General features: G+C 43.3%; 2 protein-coding genes across 25 annotated transcripts; both read left to right on the plus strand.

Annotated features, from left to right (window-relative positions):
- Positions 1–224: 224 nt before the first annotated feature.
- On the plus strand, positions 225–11737 carry tpm1 (tropomyosin 1 (alpha)). Of its 23 annotated transcripts, none has more exons than XM_076732367.1 (10): positions 238–448; positions 837–962; positions 1146–1271; positions 4359–4492; positions 4810–4927; positions 5917–5987; positions 6715–6790; positions 7001–7063; positions 7179–7248; positions 10862–11737. In XM_076732367.1, exons 1-10 carry the CDS (start codon positions 335–337, stop codon positions 10942–10944), a joined length of 981 nt encoding a protein of 326 aa, XP_076588482.1. In that variant the 5' UTR covers positions 238–334; the 3' UTR covers positions 10945–11737. The 23 variants fall into 23 exon arrangements, with proteins under 23 accessions (XP_076588463.1, XP_076588482.1, XP_076588472.1 ...); XM_076732357.1 differs by lacking the exon at positions 1146–1271 and adding an exon at positions 10267–10343; XM_076732349.1 differs by lacking the exons at positions 1146–1271; positions 10862–11737 and adding exons at positions 7795–7873; positions 8881–9659.
- A 1480-nt stretch (positions 11738–13217) lies between these two features.
- Positions 13218–16605, plus strand: lactb (lactamase, beta). 2 transcript variants are annotated; one of them, XM_076733299.1, is made up of 6 exons: positions 13218–13716; positions 13834–13900; positions 14648–14838; positions 14935–15253; positions 15349–15514; positions 15720–16605. In XM_076733299.1, exons 1-6 carry the CDS (start codon positions 13339–13341, stop codon positions 16243–16245), a joined length of 1647 nt encoding a protein of 548 aa, XP_076589414.1. In that variant the 5' UTR covers positions 13218–13338; the 3' UTR covers positions 16246–16605. The 2 variants fall into 2 exon arrangements, with proteins under 2 accessions (XP_076589414.1, XP_076589415.1); XM_076733300.1 differs by having other exon boundaries at positions 13254–13704.
- Positions 16606–17061: the final 456 nt, after the last annotated feature.

Here is a 17061-nt window from a genome sequence, read left to right on the forward strand (position 1 = left end):
TTACCATTAGGAGGTCCTTCCCTGGGAGCTGCCTGCTTGTCCATCACATCCCATATAAAGGCGTATCAAAAGTCAAATGTTTGGGAGCAACGAATAGCAGAGCAGATCCTTAAAGAACGCCCGGGCACCCGCGCACGCCTCCTCCAAAAAAGTATTGGATGTCCAAAGGAATCCAGTCACCCCCCCCTTGAAAGTACATATTTGACAGGGCACAGTGAGGCAGAGCCTGCACTCCAGCTTAGCGTTCAGTTAGGCACAGACGCCCTAGCCACTCTCCTCTCCTTCATTTTCATTTGGACGTTGTGTTGGTGCGCCCAAACAGCAATAAGCAGCCATGGATGCCATCAAGAAGAAGATGCAGATGCTCAAGCTCGACAAGGAGAATGCCTTGGACAGAGCTGAGCAGGCTGAGTCAGACAAGAAAGCAGCAGAGGACAGAAGCAAACAGGTCGGCTGGTTTTTTTTTAGTCTTCTTTTTCTTTTGCGGAAAAGCCCAGAGATCCGTAGAAAAAGCAGGAATACCGGTAGCTTTATAAAGCTGCTGCCCTTTAAATGGATCGCCTCCTAAATACGGATTAATTACTTTCGTGGATAATCCCAAATAAGGATTAAATTAAGAATAACTCATCCTTCTTGAATTTTTTTTCCTTTGGATGTTACAAATCCTCCTCTCAACTGTTTTTGGCAATTGGTGATGTAAATACAGCCTAAAAATACATTGATAATATAGAAAATGTGAATTAGACAGAAATATTGTTTAGTTATAGACTGAATACTTGTTTATACTTGTTTCATATTCTGTTTAACTGTATAATGTCTTCTATATGCATGTGTAGTTAGACGACGAAATAAGAGAGTTGGAAAAGAAATTGCGTGTTACTGAGGACGAAAGAGATAAAGTGTTTGAGGAGTTCCAAACTGCTGAGGAAAAGCTGCTGACCGCTGAGGAGGCCGCCACCAAGGTATCTGACCCTGACGTGCATGAGCCCCCCTAACCTTTCTCCCCTCTCTTTCCCCTGTCCTGTCCTGTCCTCTCCTGTCTGGTGTCTCTCTTTCTCTGTACGCGCTCTCGCGCCTGTGCGCGCTCACGCCACTCCCCGCTGATCACCTCTGAAACTGTCCGCGCACTGAAACCCCCCCTTCAGCTTGAGGACGATTTGGTAGCTCTGCAGAAGAAGCTGAAGGGAACTGAGGATGAGTTGGACAAGTACTCCGAGGCTCTTAAAGACGCTCAGGAGAAACTTGAGCTGGCTGAGAAGAAAGCCACCGATGTAAGTAAGGAAGGGATTCACGATGGCACCCACTCCTGCACCACGCTTCCTCACATCTTCATCCTCTCATCACTCTTGAGTGTGGCAAAGCGACAGTTCAACACCACAGAGAAATCAAGTTTCCTCTCTGTGGGGACACCGCATCTTCTATGCTCTGAGAATTGACCATCAAAGTCCAAACGAGCCTTTTGATCCAGAGTTCAGTCACTGTTGAACTGTCGCTTTATGTCTTGTTAATGATCACATTCACTGTCACTACAAATCAGCCCAAAGAAAGTCACACTGGGTGTTTAACAGACACAAACATTGTTTATTTGAAATTAAATCCATCCATAGGCCAACTCATAACTTTGATACTTCATACTGTATTATAATTGTGTGTGTTTTTGTTTTAGGTGTATCCAGCGTACTCAGTGTAGACTCATGCGCACTCTTCCAAAGAGCGCACAGAGCAAGCGGCTGGATAAATATAGCCCACTGCTTTATATGGTCAAGATAGAGCCACATCTGCGGGCTGCGCTCTTTGCTTACCACAGGAAAAAACACAGTTTCCCATCAAAATGTCCCAGGCAGCGTACTAATTAAAGAAATGAACTTAGCTTATCTACAGACACATTAAATAAATGATCGTTTAAAGTTTTGTTGCTCGTAGCGCCTCTTTCCCCCAGTTTCAATAAACACATGGCAGGAAAACTAGTGTAAAGAATTCAATTCAATGCATTTAAAGGCCACTTTAAACACTTTTACACTTTTTTTTTTTTTTTTTTTTCAAACGAATTAGGGTGACTGACAACTTTTAGGTACCAATTCTGAGGATGGCACTTCAGTTGTGTCCAGGAAAACCAGTTGTAATACTCCTTTAATTATATTCCTCCAGAGGATAAAGTCACAGTGTATTTTATTCCCTATAGGCCTTGATACTGCTGGAGCTTTTTTTCCCCCCTTAATATCCCCATAGGAACATTTAAGCGTGGCTGTAGTCCTGAATGGAATTTAACTACTACTTAGTGTTTTATGGTCTTGTTTTTCCCTTTTATTCTTGGAGGGATTTTCCGCGATATTTGCAAAATCCAGAACGTAGCCTGTAATTATTGTATTCAGTGAAGAGATTGAATGGCTCGTAGTCTCCAAGTATTTTACTGCCACGTGTACTGCTCACAATTCACCCGCAGAGGGCGCTGCGGCTCTGTTAGTTCATCACAGACGTGATTATAACAGTGCGTTGACTCGCTGTGCTTTTGTCATTAAAAAAGCATTGTTAGTTTGTCCCAATTCAGATTCACATTTTATTATTTTAGAGGCCATTGCAGCAGATTTCCAGGCCTGCAGAAAACATACATTTTGAGCCTATTTTGAAATCATCAACGGTACTTCCTGGACGAATAGCAGGCAGGCATTGCAGAGTGCGTCTCCAGAAAGCTTGCGCACCGTCCTGCTTGTCTTCACGCAGCGTTGAGCACAATCAAGGACGTCATCTCGCCGCTTGACAAATTCTCGGAAATTGTGCAGCAGCTCATTGTGTAGCCTTTATTTTATTTTTAAATATATAGCAGTACAGTAAAGAATGGCCGGAGCTACATCGCTGGAGGCCGTCAAACGAAAGATCAGATTCTTACAAGAGCAGGCGGACGGTGCAGAAGAGAGAGCCGAGAGATTACAGAAGGAGTTGCTTGCGGAGAGGAAAACCAGGGAACAAGTAAGCATGTTTACCGCGCGTCCAGCCGCAGGAGCTGCTTATCAAAACGCAAAAAATGAGCGCATCCTCCTCTGTTTGCCTTTCCTGGGTTGCGCTCCTCTCACGGAACAGCTTGAATTGATGCACAGCCAGAAAGCGGAATTTCTCTTGATGCTCGGCAGTGCTGCGCGCTGATCTTTACGTGGCTCCATGCAGCGCCACCACAGAGTACGCTGCTGAAGGTTTGGTAGCATGCTGCTCCTGGCTAAGCGCTTGTAATTGGTAACGGTAGGCCGCTGATGCCAGAGCAGTTGAACAACTGTGTGCACATTGAATCAGTGTGTCCTCCGACCTTTGTATCAGCTGCATCCCCTTTGATGCACTTTGCTGCAACAGTCAACCTGCTTTCCAGGAAGTTCGGTTTATTCTAGCCCGCAGGCACGCAACATTTGATTCAATGATTTTCATCAACCAGGAAGTCACAAGTAAACTGTGACAACGTTATAAGATGCACTGTGAGCTTATGTTCTTTGACTTGGCCATATAAGGACAACAGCTACAAGGAGTGAGTTCCCTTTCAGTGAACACAGCAGCAGTTACGTAGAGGGGAAGCACATCTTTCTGCAGAGTCCTTCAGCAGTCTGTCTGATAGTAATCAACCGTGAGGTGTTTTTAAATGGAGTTGGAACCATTGCTTCAGTTTATAGACTAACTTCCTTCCTTGTCACTTCACAGCTTCAGATGCACTTTGGTCCAGCAGTGCGCACTTGCACACAAGCTGCAGGGGGGTTAGTCATACTTCTGCCGGCCTGTTTCCACAGTGCATTTTTAGGCCAATGCTACTCTCACACCTGCTAAACAAATACCAGAAAATAGAAGCAGCTACAGGTTTGAATAATCACCAAAAAGCTCTGCTCAAACAGATCCTGTAGCCAATACGTTGCAAGCACGACCTGTTAAGTTGCACTTAAATGGGTCCAACAGTTGTGAACCATCCAGGGAGTCTCCTCTGTGGTTGTACTCGTACCATGTGAGCAGCCGGCTACAGTATAATAGTCTCACGGCCTTTGACTTGAGTCTTGTTAATATCCTCTCTGGGGCCTGGTAATGAGGCAGGATATTCAACCTTCTGTCAGCTTGGGACATTGTTATCATTATACATAGTCAATGAGTTGCACAGGCAAGCATCCTGGGAGGGCTTTTCCCAACAGGTGGCACACAAAAGCACTTCTGAACATCTGAGATTACACTCATCCGTCTCACACACACACACACACACACACACACACACACACACACACAAAACCCCTCTGCTGTACATTCTTTGGGCTGATGTGTATGTGTGCACTTGTGCGATTTCCAGGTTGTATTTGTGTTTAAGGTGTCCTGACGCGCTCCTCTTCTCTCCCAAGGCTGAGGGAGATGTCGCTTCCCTTAACAGACGTATCCAGCTGGTTGAGGAGGAGTTGGATCGTGCTCAGGAGCGTCTGGCTACTGCCCTGACCAAGCTGGAGGAGGCTGAGAAGGCTGCTGATGAGAGCGAGAGGTGGGTTCAGACCTCGGATCTCTGCCGTTTCCGGCTGGCGGGGCTGTGTTTGCATCCCTTTGTGTGGGGTGCAAGCAGAGCCTCTGTGCCGCAGAGCTGGATGTCACACAGTTCACTGTCACAGGAGCTGTGTCATCCCCTAACATCTCAAATTCTGTTCTGTCTCCCACGTTCATGTCAGGAAACTATAAGCCTTTCACCTTACAAGGCTGTATTAAAGATTTACCAACCACCACTACCGGGTCCTCGGGGAGACTGCAGGCTGTCTGTCAGGTCCTGATTCCTAACATCCTTTGACTGGTTGTTCCCTCCCACAGAGGCATGAAGGTCATTGAGAACAGGGCCATGAAGGACGAGGAGAAGATGGAGCTGCAGGAGATCCAGCTGAAAGAGGCCAAGCACATCGCTGAGGAGGCTGACCGCAAATATGAGGAGGCGAGTTTTTCAGCCACTGGCAGCCGCCCCAGAACAATTGCGCAACCCCAAACATGCCGTAGCTCATTGTTACAGTCATTGATAATAGATGGATTTCCAAGATGTAATTAATTGGTTACTTGTTTATGTTTAAAGGACCAATTAGGGAGCATTTTTGCCCATATACGCCTCGTTATGGCAAGACTTTGGATTTTTCAGTTCATTCACATCGTTCCTGCATTTTTCTAAAAAGTGTGAGATCACATTTATTTTACTTTAGCATTTATAGGCAGTAGATTTAACAAATGATGTATAATACACTATAATGCAGTTGTAAGCAGATATAAGTATGTATTAATGTATTTGTCAAGAACTTTAACTTTTATGGGCACCTTAAATTGAATTTGAGGTACTTGTACTTACATACCTCTATATTTTAGAAGGAAATATTACACTTTTTACTTCACTACAAATGTTGGACAACAATGAGCTGAAACAACTAGTTGATTAATCGATTAGTCGATCGGCAGAAAATCAGCTTTGAAACTATTAATTACTTTTACTTTTGATACTTTAAGCACATTTTCCTCATTTTATATACACACTTTTACTTAAGTAACATTTTCAATGCAGGACTTTTACTTATAATGGAGTATTTTTACTAAAATGCTTCAGTACTTTCACTTAAGGATCTTAATACTTCCTCAACAATTGATTATAATAATCTGAAATATGTCTTTGTTGATGAAATTCTAAGTGTGGACAAATACTGTGCGTTAGGAAACACTAAAAATCTACTTCCGTCTGCTTACAACTACACTATGGTGAGTTAAAAAACACTTTTAGATCATGCTTATAAATGCTAAATGAGGGGGGGTTAAAGTAAGTATCACCAAGTGTAGTATAATCGTTGTCTAGTTGTGGTTCACTTTCACTTTAAACCACATCCTAACTGCCTCAGCACTCTCATATTTGTTGTGTTGTGACACTTTGTTGTGCTGCACCTTCAGGTGGCCCGTAAGCTGGTCATCATTGAGGGTGACCTGGAGCGCACAGAGGAGCGCGCTGAGCTGTCAGAAGGGTAAGACTTTTCAGCCTTCACATGCACTAAATCTGCACCTCCACATGTATTTCAACAGTTGGAGCTTTGAGCACTAATGCACTAAGTATTTGGACTTGTCTCCATTCAAACGTGTGTCCTGTGCTCTGACTGTCTGTGCTGGTATTTGCATGCTCCCCATCGTTTGAATGGCTTGCGCACGTACGCCACACCCACTAACAGACAGGCTCGGAGAGCGGAGGATGAGCTAAGGGTTTTGGAGCAAAGCATGAAATCACTAAACTCCTCAGTCACAAAGGTACTACAAACAAAAGCTAACACACACATCTGTGGCGAGTGGCTCTTCCCACTGTCATTCATGTCGCTGAGTCTCTGCCTTGCTCGCTGTGCTTGTTCTTTTCCTCTTTCATGCCTCTAACAATGCAGAGACTGTGCAAGAATAACGCCTCACATTTAAGAGAAGCATGACATTTTGATGCAAAAATGCCAAATTATTGATTTCACTGTAACCCACTACTCTTTGTGTGAGTCACATTGCTATTCTCACATTCCTGCTCTGTTAAGGCACTTTGAAGGTACGTGGGGTTCCCTCCTGGTTTTAATCCCTGTAGTTCTTATTTATCTTTTTTACTTTCCTTCTACCTGTTTTGTGTCCACCTCTGGTTCTGTCCTCCCTCGCTTCCCTCCTTTTCTTCCACCCCCCCTCCTCTTCTCCTTTGGAACTTTACCCCCTTGTCTAAAACCCCAGCAAATGCTCTGAGCTTGAGGAAGAGTTGAAAACTGTGACCAACAACCTGAAGTCACTGGAGGCCCAGGCTGAGAAGGTAAGTGCGACCCTCCGACCAAGTGCATGCTGTCAAACCCCTCAGCTCCTCGTTAGACTGGGGGGAAGGGGAGCAGAAGAGCCCGAGAAGCCGAATCACCTCAGTTTTGCATCATAATATTCATATGTATGCATGTATTTAAACAGACATTCAGAGTTTGACTCCGTTCCCTCCACCAGTTTGACACCTGTCATTGTTTTTGTTCCACAGTACTCACAGAAGGAGGACAAGTACGAGGAGGAGATCAAGGTCCTCACCGACAAGCTGAAGGAGGTAAAGTTTCACGAGGCCTTATCTGGAGCTGCAGGCCGAGTGCAGGATGATTAACACACAAGTCACAGGTGCTGTATCACATGGACTAAGTCATAAATCTGCCTCTGTAACACAGGCTGAGACTCGTGCTGAGTTCGCTGAGAGATCAGTAGCCAAGCTTGAGAAGACCATTGATGACTTGGAAGGTATGATTTTTTTTTCTTTCATGATTGTTGTTGTGTCAGTGATGGTATTTGGGTGAGTACTCGGGGCTTTAAAAAATCTCTTCGGCTCATTCTTTGCTTAGCTCTTGAACTCTATTTCTGTTCCCTCATAATCTTTTTCAGTCAGCGTTGTACTTTCGTTGTGGTGACCCTTATCCGCTCTCTGTTCGGTGTAGTTGATTTGTTATTGAGTTCAAGGTAGGAAAGAATGGCTTTGATGTTTGTCGGAGATATCACGCCTAAATGTTGACTTAGTGTTCAAGGAGTCATAGCAAGGACTGGGAGCCATGTTGCAGTGAAGTACACGGTTCATTTCCTCATGAATTTCCCCATTTTTGTTGCACTTTCTATCATTTTCTGGTATAACTCTGTTTTCCTCTTTTTTTCCCCCGTTTTCATTTTTTCTCTCACCCTCTCCTGTCTGTCATGATCCGGATGCTTCACCCTTCACCTCCCTGTCACGCGTTCCTTCACCTCTGCTCCCTTTCACTGCACCTCCCTCCCCCCGTACCCCCGGCCCACCAATAGATGAGTTGTATGCCCAGAAACTGAAGTACAAGGCCATCAGCGAGGAGCTGGACCACGCCCTCAACGACATGACTTCCATGTAATTTTCAACTTGCTGCGCCTGCTTGTTCCCCCCTCTTTTCCCTCTACACCAACTGCCTCACCTCCATTGTCTCCCTTATATTTCCTTGTACCCGTCATTACTCGTGCATCCAACTCTTGTATCTGGTCTTAAAACAGTTATGCAGCCATGTTTTTAAAGTCTTTAACGTGTTAAAACAGACATTGTGGTATTCCATGTCTGTGTAACTGAAGCCCTCTTGCATTAATTTTAACTCACTCTAAGTGGTTCCCTCTCACACTTCTGCCTTACTGTGATGAAGATACCTTCTGATAGCTTTGTGTCAGTATCACTGGTGTTCGAGATGACTGTAAACAGGGATGAGCTAATGCATGAGCAAATCTCAGCATGAGTTTCTTAACGGATTCATTTGTGAATTGTAATCGGTGACTTTATAACCGTCTATGCAATTTTTGTTGTTCTCTAATTTAAAAAATATTCAAGATATTTTCATGTGATATCTTGACATCCTACGCCACGCATGCAAGTTGTCTATTGAAATGTTGTGGTCTGTATTATGGAAGCATTTCAGTGAGTCTGACTCACTCTCTGTAACTCAAGGTTAGGAGTGTTTCTTCTTTTCTACTAACATGGTCTACTTCTGTGGAGAAGAAAGGCCCCCTGTGTGTTTGTTGAAGGTTAGCTGTCACACTTTAGCATCGCTGCGGTTGAGCCCCCAGTTTTGCTAAATTGTCCCTCAGCGTTTGGCCCCTCTGTGGGAGACTGACGAGGCGCACCACCCCCTGTCTGGTCCAGCCCTGCTCCTGGCGTTTTAGCCGAATAGTCTGGTAATCAGAGGGAGGAATTGGTCCGACTTCCACTTTGTGTTTGTCAGCGTGCTCCCTCTCACAATGCATTTCCATTGTGCGTTGTGGTTTTGTAATGCTTTGCCGTGACTTGTGTGGTTCTGGTGTACTGTGGTGCAAAATTTGCCTCGGTCCCACAGCGACCCCCCTGGTTCACTTTACCTCTTCTCTCCCACGCAGATAAATTTTTTACACCTCATGAAAGACGTCTCCTGCCGGCTGAGTGGCGTCTGTCTTCTCTCTCCAGCCTTCCCTCCATTGTCCCTTCCCTCTCTGTCTTTGCTGTCCTTCCCCTCTCATGTTTTCATCCTCACGTCAGAGTTAACTTGATCCCATCTCTTGTACAGAATCCTAGAATCTTTCTGCACTGTGTAAGAAATAAACACCCTTCCTTCTATGTAAGCTGTATCTCTTTACTCTGTCCTTTCTTTTTCTTTTTAATTTCTATTTATTTCCAAGTGGCTCTAATAAAACCAGGAAGCCTTGATTTTAAGTTATGTTTATGATTTTGTTCCTTCATCTCCACACACCATTAGTTGATTTCAATGTTCTTTTTATTTTCTTCAACTTTTGTCCTGTGAAGCTGAGATATTAGGAATATTACAGTAGTGCTATATGCACAAAAACCTGGAATAACTGCAGGTACTGAAAGCTGAGCCAAGTTGTCTTCTCTCTTAGCATTTGAGACTGATGCATGCAAGCACTTTTCAACATTTAGGTCTGTGACAGGAGGGACATATTCGAGATTTAGAGGGAATTAGTGTTGGATTTATTATCAGGAAGATTGCAGAAAAGTAGAGTTATGGGGTGTCATGGTTGAATATAGAACAGTGTGTAAGATTTGTTGAGTCTGGTTGATTGGAGAAATTGGAAGAAACTGCTATCAGTGATTACACCACATGGCCTTTGTATGATAAACGGTATCCTGTCATATATCTGAATAAATATACAATCACATACTCTGAGTGTTTTTATTAAAGACCTTCCCATAAATCCAGACAGAGAAAAGCAGAAGTGAGCAGTTTTCTTATGTGTTTTCAGACTTCAAATGTAAAGCAGTAGTTGAGCCACATCCTTAAACTCTTTAAAATGCTAAACCAAACTGAGGCTACAGCGTGGTTGATTCTCAATCACAGTTTATCCAAGTCTGATGTTGATCGAAAAGATACACTCGACAGAGAATGTTATGGCCAAAGCCGCAGATAAAGTATTCATTGTTTTTTCTATGTTGTTGCCATACTATCCAGTTTTATTTTAAGGTTAAAGTTTGCTGCCGTGGTTCTTCTTAACGTTTCGTGCCTTGCTTTAACCATTGCAAACACAAATCTAAAGAGTGGATTGCCTAAAGTGCCCTCTTAAAATGCAACAGCATCAAAACACTGTTTGATCATGTCATTTAAAGAAGAGTCAGATGTTAAGTGTATTTTACAAAGATTAAAAAAAAAAGGCTCCAGTGATCCATTGTAGGTAAGGTAGGTGTGAACAGGCATTGCACTTCCTCTTTTCCTGTTTTCCTCTGATTTCCTGTCCTCTCTCTGTTTTTCAACTTGCTCTCTGACTGCAAAGATCGCCTCTACCAGCAACTTGAGAAAAACCGCCTTCTCACTAATGAACTACGCGTGGCCTTGAATGAGGACTAAATTGTGTGAATGTTTTTACCCGTCGGTTTTACCCTTTCATCTTTTTTTTTTTTTTTTAATGTGTGTATGACAATCTGATCCAGTGTAAGATCCAAAGCTGTTTCGTTTGCATTGTCCACATACAACGCCTGCACTGCTTGAAATTTGTGTTGCCGTTTGTGGAAATGTAATTCAAACATAGTGAAAATCAGGGATTATCTCAAATAATCATTTTCTTGTCTAGCATTATAACATTATACAATAATCACTTTTTATGCATTGTAGTTGTGTTTATGTGCATTAATAAGAACATGTCGTAAGCTGTAGCCTGTTTGCATGGTTGCTTGCATATCATGAGTTGGTTTACTCAATGTGCTTCTCTTGTTTTCTGTCAGTGAGGTGTAGGTCAAGCTAAATAACACTCATACTGAATAACTGACCTGAATGATGTAGCCAGCTTGACTATTAATGCAAGCTAACCATCTGACTCACTTGTGTCCGCTTGTGTGAGATTAAAACTTCTTCATTTGATGTTCTAACAGAGAAACTGTCACATGCTAAAGAAGAGAACCTCGATATGCACCAGATGCTGGACCAGACTCTAATGGAACTGAATAATTTGTGAAAGCACGGTCCGACCCCAAACGCACTGTGGTTTTGGCTTTTTGTGCTCGCACCTTGCTTACCATAAACCCCTCTTCTCGTGCCCGTGGTGGAGATCAAACAGCCAGATGCTTTTCCTATCGCACCGTCCTGCCTTCAGCGGAACTCGACCAAGGAGCAAAGCTAAGAGGAAGCAAAGCTTAACCATTCCCTTTGATGAAGCCTAAACTGAGAAACAAGATTCTTTCTTCTTCAAGTCGGTTTTTATCATGAAATGTTGTCTGCATTTTGCAATCTTTGAAGTAGGGTTTTTGTTTTTTTTTTCTTTTTTTGACAAGTCATCTGGTGAAATGACATGTGCCATTGGTTACAAAGATTGTTTTTACATCTGCATTGAAGCTGATCTGGTACGCTCCATTCCACCTTGATTATGCACATACCAAAGGACAAAGTGGAGAAATTTTGCATTTAGTTAAACCTCAACATTATGCACATTTTGCTGCAAGACAAACTATGTTTAAAAAGGAGAGAAAAGTTCCTCGCAAGTGTAAGTATACATCAGCTATGTCTGTCAGTATGTATACTGGTGCTACTGTTTTGGTAAGCAATGACCAAAAATGCCAATGAATTACAGTATATTCTTAGTTTTCTTTAAAACCATGGTCCAAAATTTGTTCATCTTGTCTCTGAAGTATGATTTCAGTCATCTGGTTGTGCATTGGTTTAGCTTTGTATTAATGTAGATGTTTCAAGTGTTTATCATATTTTAAATGTACAAAATATGACTATAAATAAAAGCACGTTTTGAAAGTTTTCTAACTTTGTTTGTGGTACATGCATAGCTTTTTTTTGTCCCATTCAAAGTCTTAATAGGTTTTGGTGTGATTGAATAAAACCCAATGCAATGCAAAGGACGAGAAAAAAAAATGTGTTAAATGTTCCGAACAAATAGAGATCTGTTCATTTTGCAGCCTTATTGCATTACTCCCGGTTCATTTTTTTGCTTGACCCTCACTTTGACTTCCAGCTGGGGGGAAAACATTGTCATGTGCTTCTTTGGTTCACTGGAGCTTACTAAGCACTGCTGGACCATAACAGCACTTTCAGAGCAATCAAACCATGTAGCAATAGTGGAAAATGTTCTAAATGTTCTAAGTTGAGTAAAAGTAGCAGCACGTCGTGCATCCAGTTTGAGTTTACGTATAAAGGTAGAAGCCTACTCCTGCAATAAGGTCCCTTTTGTTTAAGTGGTATTATTGTTGCATTAGCCGTTAAGAAGTTTTGGTGTGCCTGGACTTCATGTGTCAGTATGTTCTTGGGTAGGTTATTTAAACTTCAATTATGTACTATAGTTTATGACCTTATCATAAACTATGACTTCATAATGGCCCGTGTAGTTAGCATGCTTTCTTGTTTTACTCAGAAGCCACCATATACAGTAATATTTAGTAGCTTATGTAAGCTTGGAATTTGACAAAAAATGATCTTCATATGTGTTGACAGCAGTTAAGTAGTTAGCACGACCTCTGTGAGAGTCCTTAGTTGCACCAGTGAGGAGATAAGAGAGAGAGAGAGAGAGAGAGAGAGAGAGAGAGAGAGAGAGAGAGAGATGGCGCTGGGGTAAGGCCTGTTTGTTGATGTGTCATGGTTAATGGATAACTTGGCATCCTGAGAATTATTGAATGTCTCCGGACGCAACACAAATGTATTAATGAAAATCAGTCCATTCACATCAAACCTTAAATACTGAAAATATAATAAAACTTAAAGCAAAAAATCCTGGGGGCTTGGACACCCAGGGTACCCAGAAGACCCACTTTGAAAATATGTCAACTAGTTACATCAAATTTGCTAAAAATCAATATATTTGTTTTCAGGACAAAGGTATCAGTGAGGTGGGTCCTGCAATATTACCTTATCATTTGGTCCAATGTCCTAACAGATTGATCAGGCCTTGCTCAAAATGGAAAGACTCCCTCATCAATCACCACAACTCTGCTGCATAATCAGCTTTTGGTAGCATTAACCATTTCATCAGTCATGCTGTTCCCTACTTTATTTAGTCATTACTGTAGGAGTCTCAATGCCAGACTTGAGGGTGCTGTGCCAACAAGAACTTCAAAACCTTGACACGGAGAACAACATTGTCAATACAGTCATAAGCAGTTTCTGTACGCTGCTCTGCTAATCAATATCACATATTATTCGATCACAATGCAAACCATGAACAGCAAGTTCTTGTCATCGGGTGAACAGGTTATCCTACGTCGATCGACTTTTTCTGAATCGTGGTTTAATTTATTAGGTCTGGTTCGATGATGCCAACAGGAAGCAAGTTGTTGTGAACTGGAGCTCATTAACCAGGGGCAGTTAACGGCAAGAAAAAGGCAGGAGAAGCAACATATCTAATTTGACAATGTTACGGTTATTTTTGCCAAATCGTTTTTGTGCCAAATGTACTCTAGCAGCGCGCGAGTCTGCTCTGTTGACACCGCGAGGATCCGAAGCGCGAGTCCGGCCGCTGCAGTTGGAGAAGCGGAGTGTTTTTATTCAGCAACAGAGACGATATGTTGGAGGGTCAAACGCAGCCTTTTACAGATACAGGTCAAAGTCCAGGATTTGGATATGTGGGGTTGGTTTGGGGATTGCTTTAGCTGTCGGACTGAAGTATCAGACGGACACAGCCGACAGCTCCTGTGATGATAAAGTAACAGAAGCACAGAGGACCGATCGATACAGCGATGCCATAAAAGTTAGCAGGGACCTTGTGGAGCGGATAAAGGTAGGCACAGAGGTAGGCCTGTGAACTGTTTGCTTTAAGATTGGCCTCTCTCCATTTGTTTTCTCTTTTATTTCCTGCCTAAAACTTCAGTGCCACCTGTTCATAGTTTGTCTGTCCGTCGTCACTCAGGCTGAGGTCGGGGCTCCAGGGCTGGTGGTTGGGGTCTCTGTGGATGGTGCTCAAGTCTGGTGTGAAGGTTGGTGCCTGCAAATAAATGCAATGAAGCTAGTCTGGTTTGCACAGCATGCACTATGTATTTTGGGCCCCTTGTGCTGACTGCTTGGACCAGTGATGTCCTGCACTCAAATGAATGGTCCAGGGTTGGAATAAGTGGTTGTGTTAAAGTTGCCACTTCTTGTTAAAACTATGCTAGCACTGGCAGAATATTTCGTACCGTGCCTGTGCATCACCAGTCTGGCTGATCCAACGTTGGCCTGGTGCTGTGTGATATCAATGTTGGCAAGGTTGCAAATGTTGTGCCTTTCTGATTTTGACACAGCATTGGCCAGAAACCTGCCTTTCTTGCCGATGTCATGTCATTTTTGGCAAACAGCTGAGTCGAGATAAACGGCCAAATTAACAGGGGCCCTGCCTTGGGTTACCGCCTCGGACAAAGTTGAAAGAGTAAGAAAAAAACATCAGAGTCGCATCAATTATTAACAAACAAATAGCTTTTGAGCTTTAGCTCTGTTTGCCTTGAAACACAAGTGGCCCACTTCCAGTAGTCAACTAAATGGCCTTTTGTTTGTGCCATGAGACAGACTCAGTGAGAAACTTGACCCAAAAGCACACAATGTGAAATACAGCATGGTCCTCTGCTGTGGCCTTTCTCTTTACTAATATGTCTCAGTGATGTTGTGATTATGGGTTTTCATAGTAAACGCCACACATGGAACACACAAGTATTCTCATACGATGCATTTAAATTCTTCGTGTAACTCAGGGGTGGGTTATGCCGATTTGGAGAATCGTGTGCCATGCAGCCCAGAAACAGTGCTGCGGATCGCCAGCATCAGTAAACCCCTCACATCTGCAGCTGCTGCGCGTCTGTGTGAGGAGGGGAAACTGGATCTTGATGTCCCAGTTCAGAAATATGTCCCAGAGTTTCCCCAGAAGAAATTTGATGGACAGGATGTGAGTAACTTGAACAAAGTGTCACAGTTTTCTAGTCGTCACACTGCTCCTTTTCGTGTTCGGCTCACATGCACGCCTTTCATCCTGTTCTTTCAGGTGACGATAACCCCTCGTATGATTCTGTCCCACCTGAGCGGCATACGCCATTATGAGAAGGATGCAAAGAAAGTGAAGGAGGACAGGGAGAAGGCAAAGCGACTTTTAAAGCCACCAGTGAATGAGAGAGGGGGTGAAAAGAGCTCATCTGAAAACAAAGATAAACCTGCAACAGAACAGAACACCAAAGACAAAGAAGCCGCTCAGGCTCAGAAGAGAAAAGAGTTTGAGCACGAGGAATACTACCTGAAGGAAAACTATGAAAGTGTCACTCAGGCCTTGGATCTGTTCAAAGACGACCCGCTCATTTTCAAACCTGGTAAAGCACAAATTCACTCGCTCACCCATTCAAATATGATACAGATTCAATGTTAAAGTCTTGATGAGTAACATTTCTTTCTTCGCTGCATGCAGGCACCACTTTTCTGTATTCCACCCACGCCTTTACCCTTCTTAGTGCTGCTGTGGAGCGAGCTGCTGGACAGCGCTTCCTGGATGTCATGATGAACATGTTCCGTGAGCTGGGAATGCTCAATACTGTGCCTGATGAAAATGACCCCATTATTTACCACCGCTCCAGGTAATCGATATTCACCTGTGTCAGGTTATGTCCAGATTACTGGGATAAGTCACAGCTGAGTGCAGGGGGGATGCATCAGTAGCATCTGAGTAAACCTTTGTCAAGATCTGATGTTTCTTTCAGGTTGCTGTGATTGCTTAGGTTTGCTTTTTTTAGTGATAAAAATCCGATAGAGTCCATATTAATCCTTGATGCTCCTCCACAGATATTATCATCTCAACAAGAAAGGCCGGGTTGTGAACTGCCCGTACGTAGACAACTCCTATAAGTGGGCAGGAGGCGGCTTCCTTTCCACTGTGGGCGACCTGCTGCTTTTCGGTAACGCTCTGCTCTACAGCTACCAGGTGGCCGAGCTGAAAGACACTGAGGGCTTGCTCCCTGGCTTCCTCAAACCCCAGACTTCCATAGATTTGTGGGCGCCTGTTGACAGGACAGAGGCCAGCTGGGATAAAGATGGGCTGTACGCACAAGGCTGGCTGGTGGTGGAGAAACTACAGAAATATGGCCATTGCAGGAAGCGCAGACACTATGTGTCGCACACAGGAGGCGCGGTCGGAGCTAGCAGCGTCCTCCTGGTGTTACCCAGTGAGGAGATAGACCAGCGCCAAGGACAGACCCCCCTCCTCCCACAGGGGGTGGTGGTCACCATCATCACTAACATGCAGTCCGTGGGACTCAACAGCACAGCGCTGAAAATTGCGCATGAGTTTGACAAAGCCAGAAGCCTGTAAGAGTAAGTTGTTTACAGAACTGGGTGAGCTTATCTGAACCTTGTGATATTGTGTATTTTTGATAGAAATTTTAATTAAGTCCAGATGAGGTTTTAGGAAGTGGAATAATAATAAGGGTGATTTTACAAAAGACAACTACTAATGTTCCATTGCGACACTTGGCAGAGAAGCCATACTGCCACCAGGTGGAAGCAAACTACTGCATTTTTAACACAAGAAGAAGGCCACTGATTTCTGATATCAGTTTGTTGGCTTAATACAGAGGTTCAAGCATTTCTACTTTACTAAAAGCTCACACAAGAACATTTTAATTGATATGTTTCTGCATTTGAGAGAAATAAAAACATTTCATACACAGTGGAAAGAGGTCAGCGGCTATTTAAAGCAGCACGGTAAGTTTCTGCGTCACATGTTGTGCTTTTTAGGGCCCACCCTATACAGATATTTCCTCATAGCAACATGAAATACTTTGGCAAAAACCCTGTTGTGTGTTGCGCTAATGCTTTCGCCCTGTTTATAATCAATAGGGTCACATTTTAACAGCTCCCCCGCTGCTGAGCCGACCGTGGAGATCATTTTTATATAATGCCAGTGTTAAAATTGACTTCAGCCAGTGAGTACAGTCCTGACTTTGTCTCTGAAATTAACAAGAACAAGTCAGATTTGAATGCGTGAACGCATGTGCTGCAAAGTTTTGTCATTAATGATGGCAATTTTAGTGAGTAACTAAGCTGCCAGGAGCCCAAATTTAAGTCTTCTTCTTCCCCCAGTTGGTTGTTAGCAACTGTTAGAGAATAATGGAAGTCCATCAAAATT

The sequence above is a fragment of the Chaetodon auriga genome, chromosome 6, assembly GCF_051107435.1.
Source record: "Chaetodon auriga isolate fChaAug3 chromosome 6, fChaAug3.hap1, whole genome shotgun sequence".
Lineage (NCBI taxonomy): Eukaryota > Metazoa > Chordata > Actinopteri > Chaetodontiformes > Chaetodontidae > Chaetodon > Chaetodon auriga.